The sequence below is a fragment of the Emiliania huxleyi genome, assembly GCF_000372725.1.
Source record: "Emiliania huxleyi CCMP1516 unplaced genomic scaffold EMIHUscaffold_93, whole genome shotgun sequence".
Classification (NCBI taxonomy): Eukaryota; Haptophyta; order Isochrysidales; family Noelaerhabdaceae; genus Emiliania; species Emiliania huxleyi.
In genome coordinates, this window is record NW_005195085.1 from 219,665 (window position 1) to 230,762 (window position 11,098).

General features: G+C 66.6%; 2 protein-coding genes across 2 annotated transcripts in view; one reads left to right on the forward strand and one right to left on the reverse strand.

The window, feature by feature from the left end:
* EMIHUDRAFT_107599 (hypothetical protein) overlaps positions 1–5,339 on the reverse strand; it is a gene marked incomplete at both ends in the record, with an annotated part of 8,975 nt that extends 3,636 nt beyond the window's left edge. The window contains 12 exons of the mRNA XM_005757062.1: positions 527–877; positions 987–1,210; positions 1,280–1,829; positions 1,929–2,020; positions 2,274–2,299; positions 2,390–2,444; positions 2,533–2,536; positions 3,327–3,447; positions 3,696–3,974; positions 4,375–4,407; positions 4,472–4,555; positions 5,157–5,339. Of these exons, the coding sequence (XP_005757119.1) occupies positions 527–877; positions 987–1,210; positions 1,280–1,829; positions 1,929–2,020; positions 2,274–2,299; positions 2,390–2,444; positions 2,533–2,536; positions 3,327–3,447; positions 3,696–3,974; positions 4,375–4,407; positions 4,472–4,555; positions 5,157–5,339 (2,002 nt within the window). The remainder of the gene's footprint in view (positions 1–526; positions 878–986; positions 1,211–1,279; positions 1,830–1,928; positions 2,021–2,273; positions 2,300–2,389; positions 2,445–2,532; positions 2,537–3,326; positions 3,448–3,695; positions 3,975–4,374; positions 4,408–4,471; positions 4,556–5,156) is intronic.
* Positions 5,340–8,873: 3,534 nt separating this feature from the next.
* EMIHUDRAFT_439114 (hypothetical protein) lies at positions 8,874–10,030 on the forward strand. The gene is made up of 5 exons (XM_005757063.1): positions 8,874–8,993; positions 9,163–9,326; positions 9,440–9,504; positions 9,616–9,696; positions 9,801–10,030. Exons 1-5 carry the CDS (start codon positions 8,884–8,886, stop codon positions 9,846–9,848), a joined length of 468 nt encoding a protein of 155 aa, XP_005757120.1. The 5' UTR covers positions 8,874–8,883; the 3' UTR covers positions 9,849–10,030.
* Positions 10,031–11,098: the final 1,068 nt, after the last annotated feature.

The window sequence follows — 11,098 nt, forward strand, 5'->3', positions numbered from 1 at the left end:
ATGCGGCGTTTTGTCGACTCCGCCGAAGTCGCCAATAGGGTGGCCTGACTCTCTTCTTCCGAATGCAGTTTTTCGACCGGCGCGGTTTTGGACCTTTCCGGCGGTCGTGCAACATATTGAGGTAACTTATGTCTCTTCAGGGAAAGGCCGTGGTCGCCATCAGGAACGACATCTTGCCGGAAGGCCGCGAAAACTTCATCGAATGGCATAATCGCGAGCATATCCCGGAACGCGTGGCGATCCCCGGCTTCCTACGCGGAAGCCATTATATCGCCGAGCAGGGAGTACCTGAGTATTTCACGCTCTATGAGGCAGCGGATGCGAAGGTGCAAGTCGGCCAGCCCTATCTCGACCGGCTGGTCAGTGGGAGGAGGAAGGGAAAAGGAAGGGTGAGGGAGGGGAGGGGGGTTGAGACCTGTGCTGCCGCGCCCTGAGCTGTAACCCTGCTCGCGGCTTGCGGCTTCCGGGAGCAGCCCCTCCTCGTCGCACCCCTCCGCGGGCGGCGATGCAGCAGACCGCACCGCACCCAGCGCCAGCAAGCGCCGCCCTGCGAGCGCCACGGCGGCGGCGGGGGGCGGGTCCGGCGTCGCCGCCAGCAGCGCGGCGGCGGATCCTCCGGCCGCCATCTCCTCTGCCTGCAGGAAGAGCCCGTCGAGGTTCGAGCGGACAATCTCCGGCTCCGCCGCCGCAGCCCTCCGGGCCGCGGCCGCGCGCGAGTAGAGCCGGTACACTGTCCCAGGCCCGACACGGCCAACCCGCCCCGCCCTCTGCGCCGCCGCGTCGGCCGACGCCAGCTCGGTGCGCAGAGCAGAGACGCGCGAGGCCGCGTCCCACGCGGACACTCTCGTGCGGCCGGCGTCGATCACGATCGAGGCGTCTGAGGCGGTGAGCGACGTCTTCTCACACCTCCCCCAAATCTCCCCAGATCTCCCGACGTCTTCTCACACCTCCCCCAAATCTCCCCAGATCTCCCGTGATCTCCTCACCTGGGATCGTGATCGACGTCTCGGCGATCGACGTCGCGAGGACAACCTTGCGCGGACCGCCCGCCGTAGATTGCTCGAGCGCGGCGCGTTGCGAGGCGAGCGGTACTGAGGAGTGTAGCAGGTGTACCCGCATCGGAGGCGGCGTGAGGCGCCCCCCCCCGCCCTCGCCGCCTCCACCCGCCGCCCCCGCAAGCAGAGAAGAGACGCGGCGCAGCTCCGCCCACCTAAGGGAATCACGGGAGACATGGGGAGATGCGGGGGAGGTTTGGAGACGCACCCGCAGCCCCGACCACCCAGGAAGAAAGCAGAGGATCGCGCCGCGCCCAACCGGCCCGCCGCCGCCGCCACCGCCGCCGCCGTCCCCGCCGCTGTTGCAGCTGCCGGCGGCGTCGCTGCAGAGGCGTTGGATGAGAGCAGCGGCGAGGCGGCAGAGCGCGACGTCCAGCTGATGCCCCTCCGCCGCCTCGCCAGCCGCCGCGCCCCTCCCCTCCCCGTCCCCCGCCCGGTCGCCACCGGCGCCACCCTTGCCTGCGCGCCCCTCCTCTGCGAACTCGTCTGCGCCGCCGGCAAGGCAGTAGCTGACTCGCTCTTCCTCCGCCACGGCGCGGGCAAGCGCGGACAGCCCGTGCCCTGCCTGCCACCCCGCGCTGCAGCCGAGACCGCCGGCCCTTTTGGCGCCCGTCTCGATCCTCCCCGCCATCTCAAAGCCGTCTGCCGCCATCTCAAAGCCATCTGCCGCCATCTCAAAGCCATCTGCCGCCATCTCAAAGCCATCTGCCGCCATCCCGGAGCCCTCCGCCGCCCTCCCGGAGCCGTCGTCCCACTCGCCGGTGACGAGATCGCCTAAGTAATAGTTAACTAGTCGTTAACTAATAGTCCATTCGGCGTCCCACGCGCCGGTGACGAGATCGCCCAGGAAGAGCTCGCGCACGCGGTGGCGACCGGCGGGCGGCAGCGCGAGCAGGGCGGAGGGAGGCGCGTCGAAGTAGCGCGCCCATGCGGCCGCGTCGAGAGTCGCCGACATGAGGAGCAGCCTAATCTCGGGTAATCTCGGGTAATCTCGGGCAATCTCGCCACGAGCCTAGTCGCCGACATGAGGAGGAGCCGAAGCGACGGGCGCGCACGCAGTGTCGCGGCTCGCAGCTTCGCCAGCAAGAGGTCGACGCGTGCAGATCGCTCGTGCACCTCGTCCACCACAAGATTAATTAATAGTTAATTCATAGTCAATTCCTAGTTACTTAATAGTTAATTAATACTTAATTACTAGCTAATTAATAGCTCGTGCACCTCGCCCACCACCAGATGAGTGACTCCTGCCAGGCTCGCATCTCCCCCATATCTCCCCCATATCTCCCCCATATCTCCCCCATATCTCCCCCATATCTCCCCCATATCTCGTGCACCTCGTCCACCACCAGATGCGTCACTCCCGCCAGGCTCGGGTCCCGCGCCAGCCGCCTAATTAACTATTCATCCACTATTAATTGACTATTAATTAAGCTCGGACCCCCCGCGCCAGCCGCCTCAGCATCACGCCGGCGCTGACATACCTACGTGCTCAACACGCAAACTCAGGGCGGGGAGACGGTGTTGCGCAGTGTCTTCAGAGCACCGCGTGAGGACGAGGGAGGCGAGTGCAGTGAATACGGCTGAGAGTACGGCCGAGTACGGCTCAACACGGGTCCTCTCGAGCGCTGCTAGGAGTACACGAGTACGGGCTCCGCCTCTAGGCTGACATGCTCGATGGTGGCGACAGCCTCCGCCGACGGCGGAGCCGACTCCAGCAGCACCGCGTAACCGACGCTCCCCCGAGCCGCCACACCAGCCCCGCCACCCGCGCTGCTGCCGACCCCGCCGCCAGCCCCGCCGCCAGCCCAACCGCCACCACCGCCGACACCACCGACACCGCCGCCTCCGCCACCATCGCCGCCGCCACCGCCGCCTCCGCCACCATCGCCGTCGCCACCACCACCGCCACCGCCGCCGCCGACGCAATTGCCGTCCGGGGCATGGAACCACTCACGCCGACGGAGCGGCGAGCGGCGAAGCGACGCCGGCGGCGGCTCGCCCCGCTCCTGCGCCACTCGCGCCGCGGAGGCGACGGCGCTGATGCGGCGGGGCTGCACCACCACCACCCGGCACGCCTAACCAGCACCCAACGCCGTGTCTCAGTAGTGACGAATATGATCAGTGACGAATCATTGATCGATACACTAGCTGGCTCAAGTGCGCGGGCGTGGCGACCGCAGTCTGGCTTCTCTTTGTGCGCATCAGCTCTTTCCTCTGCGGCGGATACACAACGGCACGCCTGCACGCCTCCGCCGCCGGCAGCAGCGGCACCAGCGGCAGACAGCGCGGCCGCCTCCTCCGCCGCATCGGCGATCATCTGAGGCACGCGAATCGTCTTGCCGGTTCCGGTCCCGCCACTCAAGATCACCGTCTGCTCGACGCCGACGCGCGCCTACAGCGCGGACTCGCCGACGGCGGGGTCTGAAGGCAGCATCGCGCAATGTACTCAGAGCACCGCGTGAGTACTCGGGCTGCGAACACAGCGCACATCGCCCGACCACATGTCCTCGCGAGCGAGGAGAGACTCACGTTTGAATGCCATCTAGGCGTTCGCGCCAGGAGAGTCTCCCGCAGCTCGTCAATCGGAAGCGGCGAGCGCGGAGGCCGCCGGGGCCTCGCGGCGGGATGCTCCGGCAGCACCGGCGACGCCTCCGGCAGCAGCAGACATCCAGACTGCTGCTGCGGCTGCCGCTGCTGCTGCTGCTGCTGCTGCTGCTGCGGCTGGGGCTGGGGCTGCGGCTGCCGCTGCCGCTGCTGCCGCTGCCGCCGCCGCCGCTGCTGCTGCTGCTGCTGCTGCTGCTGCTGCTGCTGCTGCTGCTGCTGCTGCTGCCGCTGCTGCTTCTGCTGCTGCCGCTGCTGCTTCTGCTCGGCGCATTCCGCCAAAACGGCGGCGGCGGCAGTCTGCACCTCCGCCACCGCCTGCTCAGGCAGCGCAGGCAGCTCTGCCACGGCCGCGCCTGAGAAGAAGAAAGACGAAATCCAAGCAAGGGTTTATTCTTTTTCTCAGTCAGCTCTGCCACGGCCGCGCCGACAAGCGCCGGCGACGGCGCTGCTGCCGCAAGCGAAGCCTGCAGCCGCCGCAGCTCAGTGCGGTGCGCCGGCGGCAGCTCTGCGAGGAGCTTGCGGCAGGCGAGGACGTGCGAGGCGTGCTCGAGCGTCTCGAAATCTGCGCCGTCGCGTTCGTACGCGCGCACGACGCAGAGAAGCCGCTGGCCTACCCTCGGACACGCTCGGCTGATCTCGGCCGATCTCGGCCGATCTCGGGAGGACACGGCGCAGAGGAGCCGGCTAGAGGAGCGAGCGGCAGCCTGCTGCTCACTTGCAGCACCGGCCCCGAGTGCTTGGAGAGCACCTAAGCAACAACCAGCCGTCGACTAGCCGTCAACGAGTTTGGCATCGACAGCCTTGCACAACACCTTGTTGCGCGAGACGGACAGCGTGCGCGAGAGCAGGCGCAGCGTGGCGAGGGAGGCGCGAGGCTCGGCGCGGCCAACCGGCGCCTAATCTCGGGTCATCTCGGGTCATCTCGGGTCATCTCGGGAGGCGCGAGGCTCGGCGCGGCCAACCGTCGCCTAAGACACCTCCGCCGACTCACGCGAGGCCTCAAGTCGCGGCGGGCCGGGGCTCGTCTGCCCGCCTGTCCGCCACCAGTGCGAGTGCTGAAACGACTCTCGAGGCGAGAGGCCCAGCGCAGCCGACTCGTGCCTCAGCCATCACAGCAGTGATGCTCCGCGTAATCTCGGGTAATCTCAGGTAATCGCGTGCCTCGGCCATCACAGCAGTGATGCTCCGCGTGGTTTGGGAGAGAGCGGTCGAGAGCGGCGCGTCTGCCCCGAGCTCGAGGAGGGCGTGGAGGTCGACGCCTGCGTGGTCGGACAGCTCGATCATTGGGCGTAGGGTCGGGGTCGGGGTTAGAGTCGGGGTTAGAGTCGGGGTTAGAGTCGGGGTTAGAGTCGGGGTTGGAGTCGGGGTTAGAGTCGGGGTTGGAGTCGGGGTTGGGTCGGGGTTGGGATTGGTGGAGGCGTGAGGCAGAGCTGTGCATGTGTTCAGGCCTGCATCTTCGTGTAGCTCCAGCAGAGTCTTCTGGATGGCCGCGAGCACCGCCGCGCGCTTCCGCGTCGCGAGCGCGCCCGTCCGAACCAGCTTCGTGTAGCCGAACGCGTCCGCGAGTGGAGGCGGCAGCGGCAGGTGCAGCGTGCAGACGTGCCGAGGCCTGCGGGCGGTGCCCATCGGACGAACGTCGTAGGTGGGCTCGACGCCGTGCGCCGCACAGAAGCCGCTCATCACGCGTGCCGCGTGATTGGACAGGATCTCGCTCACTGGCGCCCGGCTGGCGGCCGCTGCTGCAGCAGCCGCCGCCGCTGCCACTCGCGGCCGGCCGTCCCGAGCGAGAGCCGCCGACGAAAGGCTACTGCCACTGCTGCTGCCGCTACTGCGTGTCGCAATGCTGCGCACAGCGGGAGCGACGGTTCGCGAGGTGAGCAGACGTGCTGCCTGTGCTGCCCGCATCGGGACACCACGGCCATCGTCCAGCGAAAGAATTCTGAGCGAATTTAAGAAAACGGTTCGACTTGCGCAATTTAAGGACGCCGAAAGGCGAAAGAAGCCGCGAGCACAAGGGACAGGCGGCGGCCAGGCGGCGGCGTCGCAGGACGAGGCAGAAGAGAACGACGCGACAGAGGAGGAAGTGACAAGGGAGAGAACGACGAGAGTGGGACGGCCGCGAGGTGGCATGAAGGTTGCAGCGAGAAGCGGCGAGAGACTGCGAAAAGAGATACGAAGAGGCAGACTCCCCAGGGTGGGCGACGGCTAGCGCATCACACTCTCCTCTCCTTAAAATCCCTGTGTGGTGGCGGCGTGCCGTTCTCCCATCCCTCCCTTGGGTTCTGTGTTTTCTTTCTTTCTTTAACGGTTCCACAGTCCCGCGCCGTAAGAATTCCGAGTAGCCGCGAAAAGAAATCCAAGGCCGTGTCGATGGCGTCGCCCGCCCGCAAGCGCCCCCGCAGCGAGGAGGAGGGCGAGCCCGTGGCGGTCGCTGCCGGCTTCGAGGCGCCCATCTTTGGCGCGCGCGCCGTCGGCCAGGTCACAACGCTCGTGCTCGAGGGCGAGGACGGACCTCTGGCGTCACTCACCCTGCGCGGCATCGCGAGCGATCACGCGGGCGCCTGGTACGTCGCGACTAAGGACTCGGTGCTGCACATCTCGGCGGCCGGGCGCGTGCGCACCGTGGCGACCTGCGAAGGCGGCGGGTTCTCCGGCGTCGCCCTCAGCCCGGACGGGAGCGCGCTGTTTGTGGCGGATGCCGGCAACAACAAGATCCGTCGGATGGAGGTTGCGTCGGGTGCTGTGACGACGCTCGCGGGTAGCGGCGAAGGTGGCGATGCAGACGGCGTCGGCGGCGCGGCGCAGTTCTACGGCCCACGCGGCGTCGCAATTAGCCCGGACGGGAGCGTGCTGTTTGTGGCGGACTCCGACAACCAGAAGATCCGGCGGGTGGAGGTGGCGACGGGCGCGGTGACTACGCTCGCGGGCAGCGGCGAAGGTGGCGATGCAGACGGCGTTGGCGGCGCGGCGCAGTTCGACTGGCCATACGCCCTCGCAATCAGCCCGGACGGGAGCGCGCTGTTTGTGGCGGACTCCGACAACCACAAGATCAGGCGGGTGGAGGTGGCGACGGGCGCAGTCACTACGCTCGCGGGCAGCGGCGTAGAAGGCAGCATCGATGGCGTGGGCGGCGCGGCGCAGTTCCGCCTCCCACACGGCGTCACGATCAGCCCAGACGGGAGCGCGTTGTTTGTGGCGGACTGCATCAACAACAAGATCCGGCGGGTGGAGGTGGCGACGGGCGCGGTGACTACGCTCGCGGGTAGCGGCGCCGAGGGCAGCGTCGATGGCGTGGGCGGCGCGGCGCAGTTCGAATACCCAGTCTTCCTCGCCATTAGCCCGGACGGCACAACGCTTTTGGTCCGCATGGAGGGCTCGGCTCTCCGCCAGGTCTGCGTGGCTGCGCCTCCTCCGCCTCCCTCCTTCGCGCCGCTCGTGGTTCCGCCCTCCACCTTCTCCGCCGACATGGCCAACACGTGGGGCGACGCCACCCTCCCCACCGGCCTGGTCACCTTCCTGGTCGGCGACGACGAGGAGCGCATCGAGCACGTGAGCAAGGCCAACCTCTGCGTTCGGTCCGTGTTCTTTCGGACCATGTTTGGCATCGGCATGAAGGAGCGCGACGCCGCCGAGGTCACGGTGCTCGAAACGGACCTCGCCAGCTTCACCGCCCTCGTCCGCTACCTCCTCACCGACCAGCTCGACCTCGGCGAGGGGGAGGGCGAGCAGGCGCGGCGCGCGCTCGTGCTGCGGCAGCTGGCGCACAAGTACCAGGTGCCGCGCCTCGAGCTGCTCTGTGCGCAGGCGCTGCAGGAGAGCGTCGCGCCGGCGACCGCCGTGCCGCTGCTCGAGGCGGCGCACACGACGGGCGACGGGCGGCTCCTCGCGCAGTGCCGCCGCTTCGTGGCCGACCACGCCGCCGAGGTGCGGGCGAGCGGCGGCGTGGAGCAGCTGCGCGACCTGGGCGTGGCCAAGGGGCTGCTCGGCGACGCGCTCGACCAGGTGGCGGAGCTCAAGGGGGCGCTGCGCAGCCACTCGTAGTGCGCAGCCACTCGTAGTGCGCAGCCACTCGTGGTGCGGAGCGCCATGTACACAGTGCATATTGGCTTCCTTCGTTGTTGACGTTGTTTTATTGTGACTTGCGTGTGAGTCTGTGACGAGCTGACAATTGGCATGTGCTCTCTGATCGCACACAGCTGCGGCCACGCCGGGGCATGGCTGACGTAGCGGCGGCCGAACAGCACGGAGCGAGCCGCGCGGGATCCGGATCGGAACGCTAGACCACACGACGCCGTGGCGGGCGCCGCCCGCCGCGGACCCACACACACATATCACATTCTCGGCTATCCACGTGGAAAAAAAAGCTAAAAGGCGCCGAGAACCCGCGAAATGGGCTCTACGATCTGTGCCACTGTGGCGCCCCGGACAGAGAGACGGCAGACGCCCGGCGTAAGGAGAACTGTGTACACGCGGATATACAACCGGTAGTGGTTTCCCCCCCATTGGTCTACTCTACTCGTTACGGCTGGCTCACTCCTCTCAGGCTCGGCGAATAGTGCGCAATACTCAGGCAGCCGCTCGGCGAATAGAATTTCTCGATCTTCTCGAGGTGGATATCCTTTGGCCGCGTTGGGTAGCGAGGATTGGTGTGACACGATCCACGCAGGCGTGTTTTCTGACGGCCGACCGTCAGTGCACGGAGTTGCCCCTTCTCCGACTGCCCCGGCTAATTCACGAGTTTCGCGGGAGTGACCCCATGCGTCAAACCGGAGACCTAGCGCGGGTGGGTTGGAGGGGGCTCGCCCCGTTCCTCCCCGAAAGAATTTGCCGATGGTACAAGAAAGGCGGTCGTGTGTGTGTGTGTGTGTCTGCCTTGCTTGCTTTTGCGTTTTTGTTTGTTTCATTCATAACATTTTCTTCTCTTCATACCCACCCTCTCAGGCATTTCTCCTCCCTGCTGCTCGCCGACTCCTCCTCCCCCCGCACGACCGACGACTACCCGTCCTTCAGCGACTCCTCCCTCTTCGGCGCCAACGCCCACTACCCGTTCGGCCCGGTGAGGGGCAGGAGCGGAGCCATTCCAACGGCTGGGAAAATTTCTGAACGGCCGTGCATGCGCCTGTCTAGGGTACGATACTTGACCCCCCCCCTTGTGGCGCCTCGTGTTTTTCGTGCCAAAGCTGCGCGATCTCGGCGGGGCGTCAGCGCCTCTCGGAGGGGCATCATGCGCGCCCGGGGCCGCCCGACGGCGCGGGCCTCTTGCCGATGGACCCAGCCGAGGTGCCCGACCAGTCGCAGCCGCGCTGACGCGCCGCGCGCGACCACCAGCCAGCTTTCCGGCCGGGCCGAGAACGGTGCCTCGAGAATGTAGACACTCCAAACAGTTGCCGAGTTTTTTCCCTCTTTTTGAGCGCCGCTGCTGCACACCCAGCCCACCAGTGATACGAGAGGCACAGGATCCACCCCGTCGCGAGCTTGACCGCGACCCCGATGACCGCCCACAGGTGGCTGATCGCGGCTCCACTCATCGCTGCTTTCGCGCGCCTGCTCCACAGAGGGCTCCTGCGGCTCTCCCTCGTCGCGTGACCGCCGCCGACATCATGTACTCGGTCGTCCCCGCCAGCGCGGAGCTGCGCCACGTCGATTTGTTCGGCGGCTCGACCGCCGGCGCGCCCATCCTCGCCTCCTGCGCGCCTCACACTCAGTTTTCACCTTGCGCGCGGCCGACAAAGTGAGCTCACGACCACCTCCCTCTCAGTCACCCCCGCAACGATGCACAGGTCGTTCGTTCTCGCCGAGAAGACGCTCGGAGCGCCCAACTTTGCCTCGTGCGGCCATCAAACAGGCGCGTTGCCTCCCATCTCCGCACTTCCCATCTACCCCCACACTGCCACTGCCGGGGACGCGCAGATGCGACTCCCGGGCCCGCTTACCTCACCCGAGCCCCGCCGCCTAGGCACAGCCCGACGAGAACCCGCCGGGAAGGAGCTGGCCGAGCCATCGCCGGCCTCCCTGCCGGCTCACGGCCGCTCAAAAGGTCGCTCACCCGCCCGTCGCTTGCCGCCCCTCTCCCAGCCGTTGCCGGCGACGGGGTCACGAACCTAGGGCTCAGTTCCGTCTTCCTCCCCCTCGCTCCTGTAGGTAGGCCGCCCCGCGCTGGCGGGAAGAGGCGCGCCGAGCCATCGGTGACGTCCTGGCGAGCTCATGGGCCCCCAAAAGGTCGCACCGACCCGTGGCTCCGCCGTCGGCTCCGCCGCGAGCGGCGACGGTGAGGCCGACGGTGCTCGCCTATACCGGCTAGTGTGGAGCTTTCAGTGTGGTTGCGTGTTGTACTAGTGATGCTGCACTAGGCGGCCCGTTTTTAGCAAAAACCAGATACCACATCGCGTGTGGTCGTCGAAAAACCGCATCTTCGCCCGTCTGGGACCTCTTCGTACGGCTCCAAAAACCGCTCCTTAACGACGGCTACGCGGCCCGGCGGTCGATCTGCGCCTTCTCAGCGGTGGAGGGGATGTGGGCGGTATGTGCGTACCGCGTGGTGTTGCGACGGTTTGACGAGTGCGACTCCCAGCGTCGACTTTTCGACCCCACGGAGCCTCTGCTGCTCCGGGGGGGGGGGTCTGCAGACCACCCGGCCGAACTTCAGAGTGGCGGTGCTCCTCAAATACCGCTCAAACGCCCACGATGTTGTGGAGGGGACATATGCTGATGATCCTGGCCCGATTGGTTCGCTCAGAAAGCTTCTGGGCGGTCGTTAAGGTTCGCTCCCCGCACACCGGCCCGGAAGTATCGTACCCTAGACCTGCATGCCGGACAACTAAGAAGGTCCCTCGCTCCTGCTCCTCTCTCGGAAGACGTGCGCCGGCCTGGGGGATTCGCTTGCGATCCCGCTCCAGCCAGAGGCCGCGTGAGGCGTGTGGGACGGTGCACGCTGGGGCTTGGCCCCAAGTGCACTGGCCTCGCGTCTCGAGGGGAGGGCGGCTCGTAACTGAGGTTCGCCGTCAGAGACAGTCGTCCTTGCTCCCCTCCTCGGCCATTCCAACGGCCAGGCCGCTCGCTTAAGGCTGATTGGCTAGACGAGCGGTCTACCTCCAATGGGGCTGTCTGGGAACGCGTGGAACCTGCCCGCCTCGGTGGGAGGTGGTTTGGCGCCGACGGACCGCCCTCTCCACCACCCTCGCCCAGGGATCTACAATGCTGTCTCAAGGTCCGACCTGTGGGCTCCGGCCTGCGCTCGGCACCGGGCACCGCCTCGGTATACAAAATGCGCCTGCGGGCGGACCCTCACAGATCACAGATCACATTGAGAGAGATTTTTAGCAATACCATGTTTTTTTTTAACATTGAAGGCTAGCTCAAAAAGGGGGGGGGGGGTAACGAAACACAGTTGACCAACGACTGGGACACCAGCACCGTCAATTGACGACACAAGAAAATGG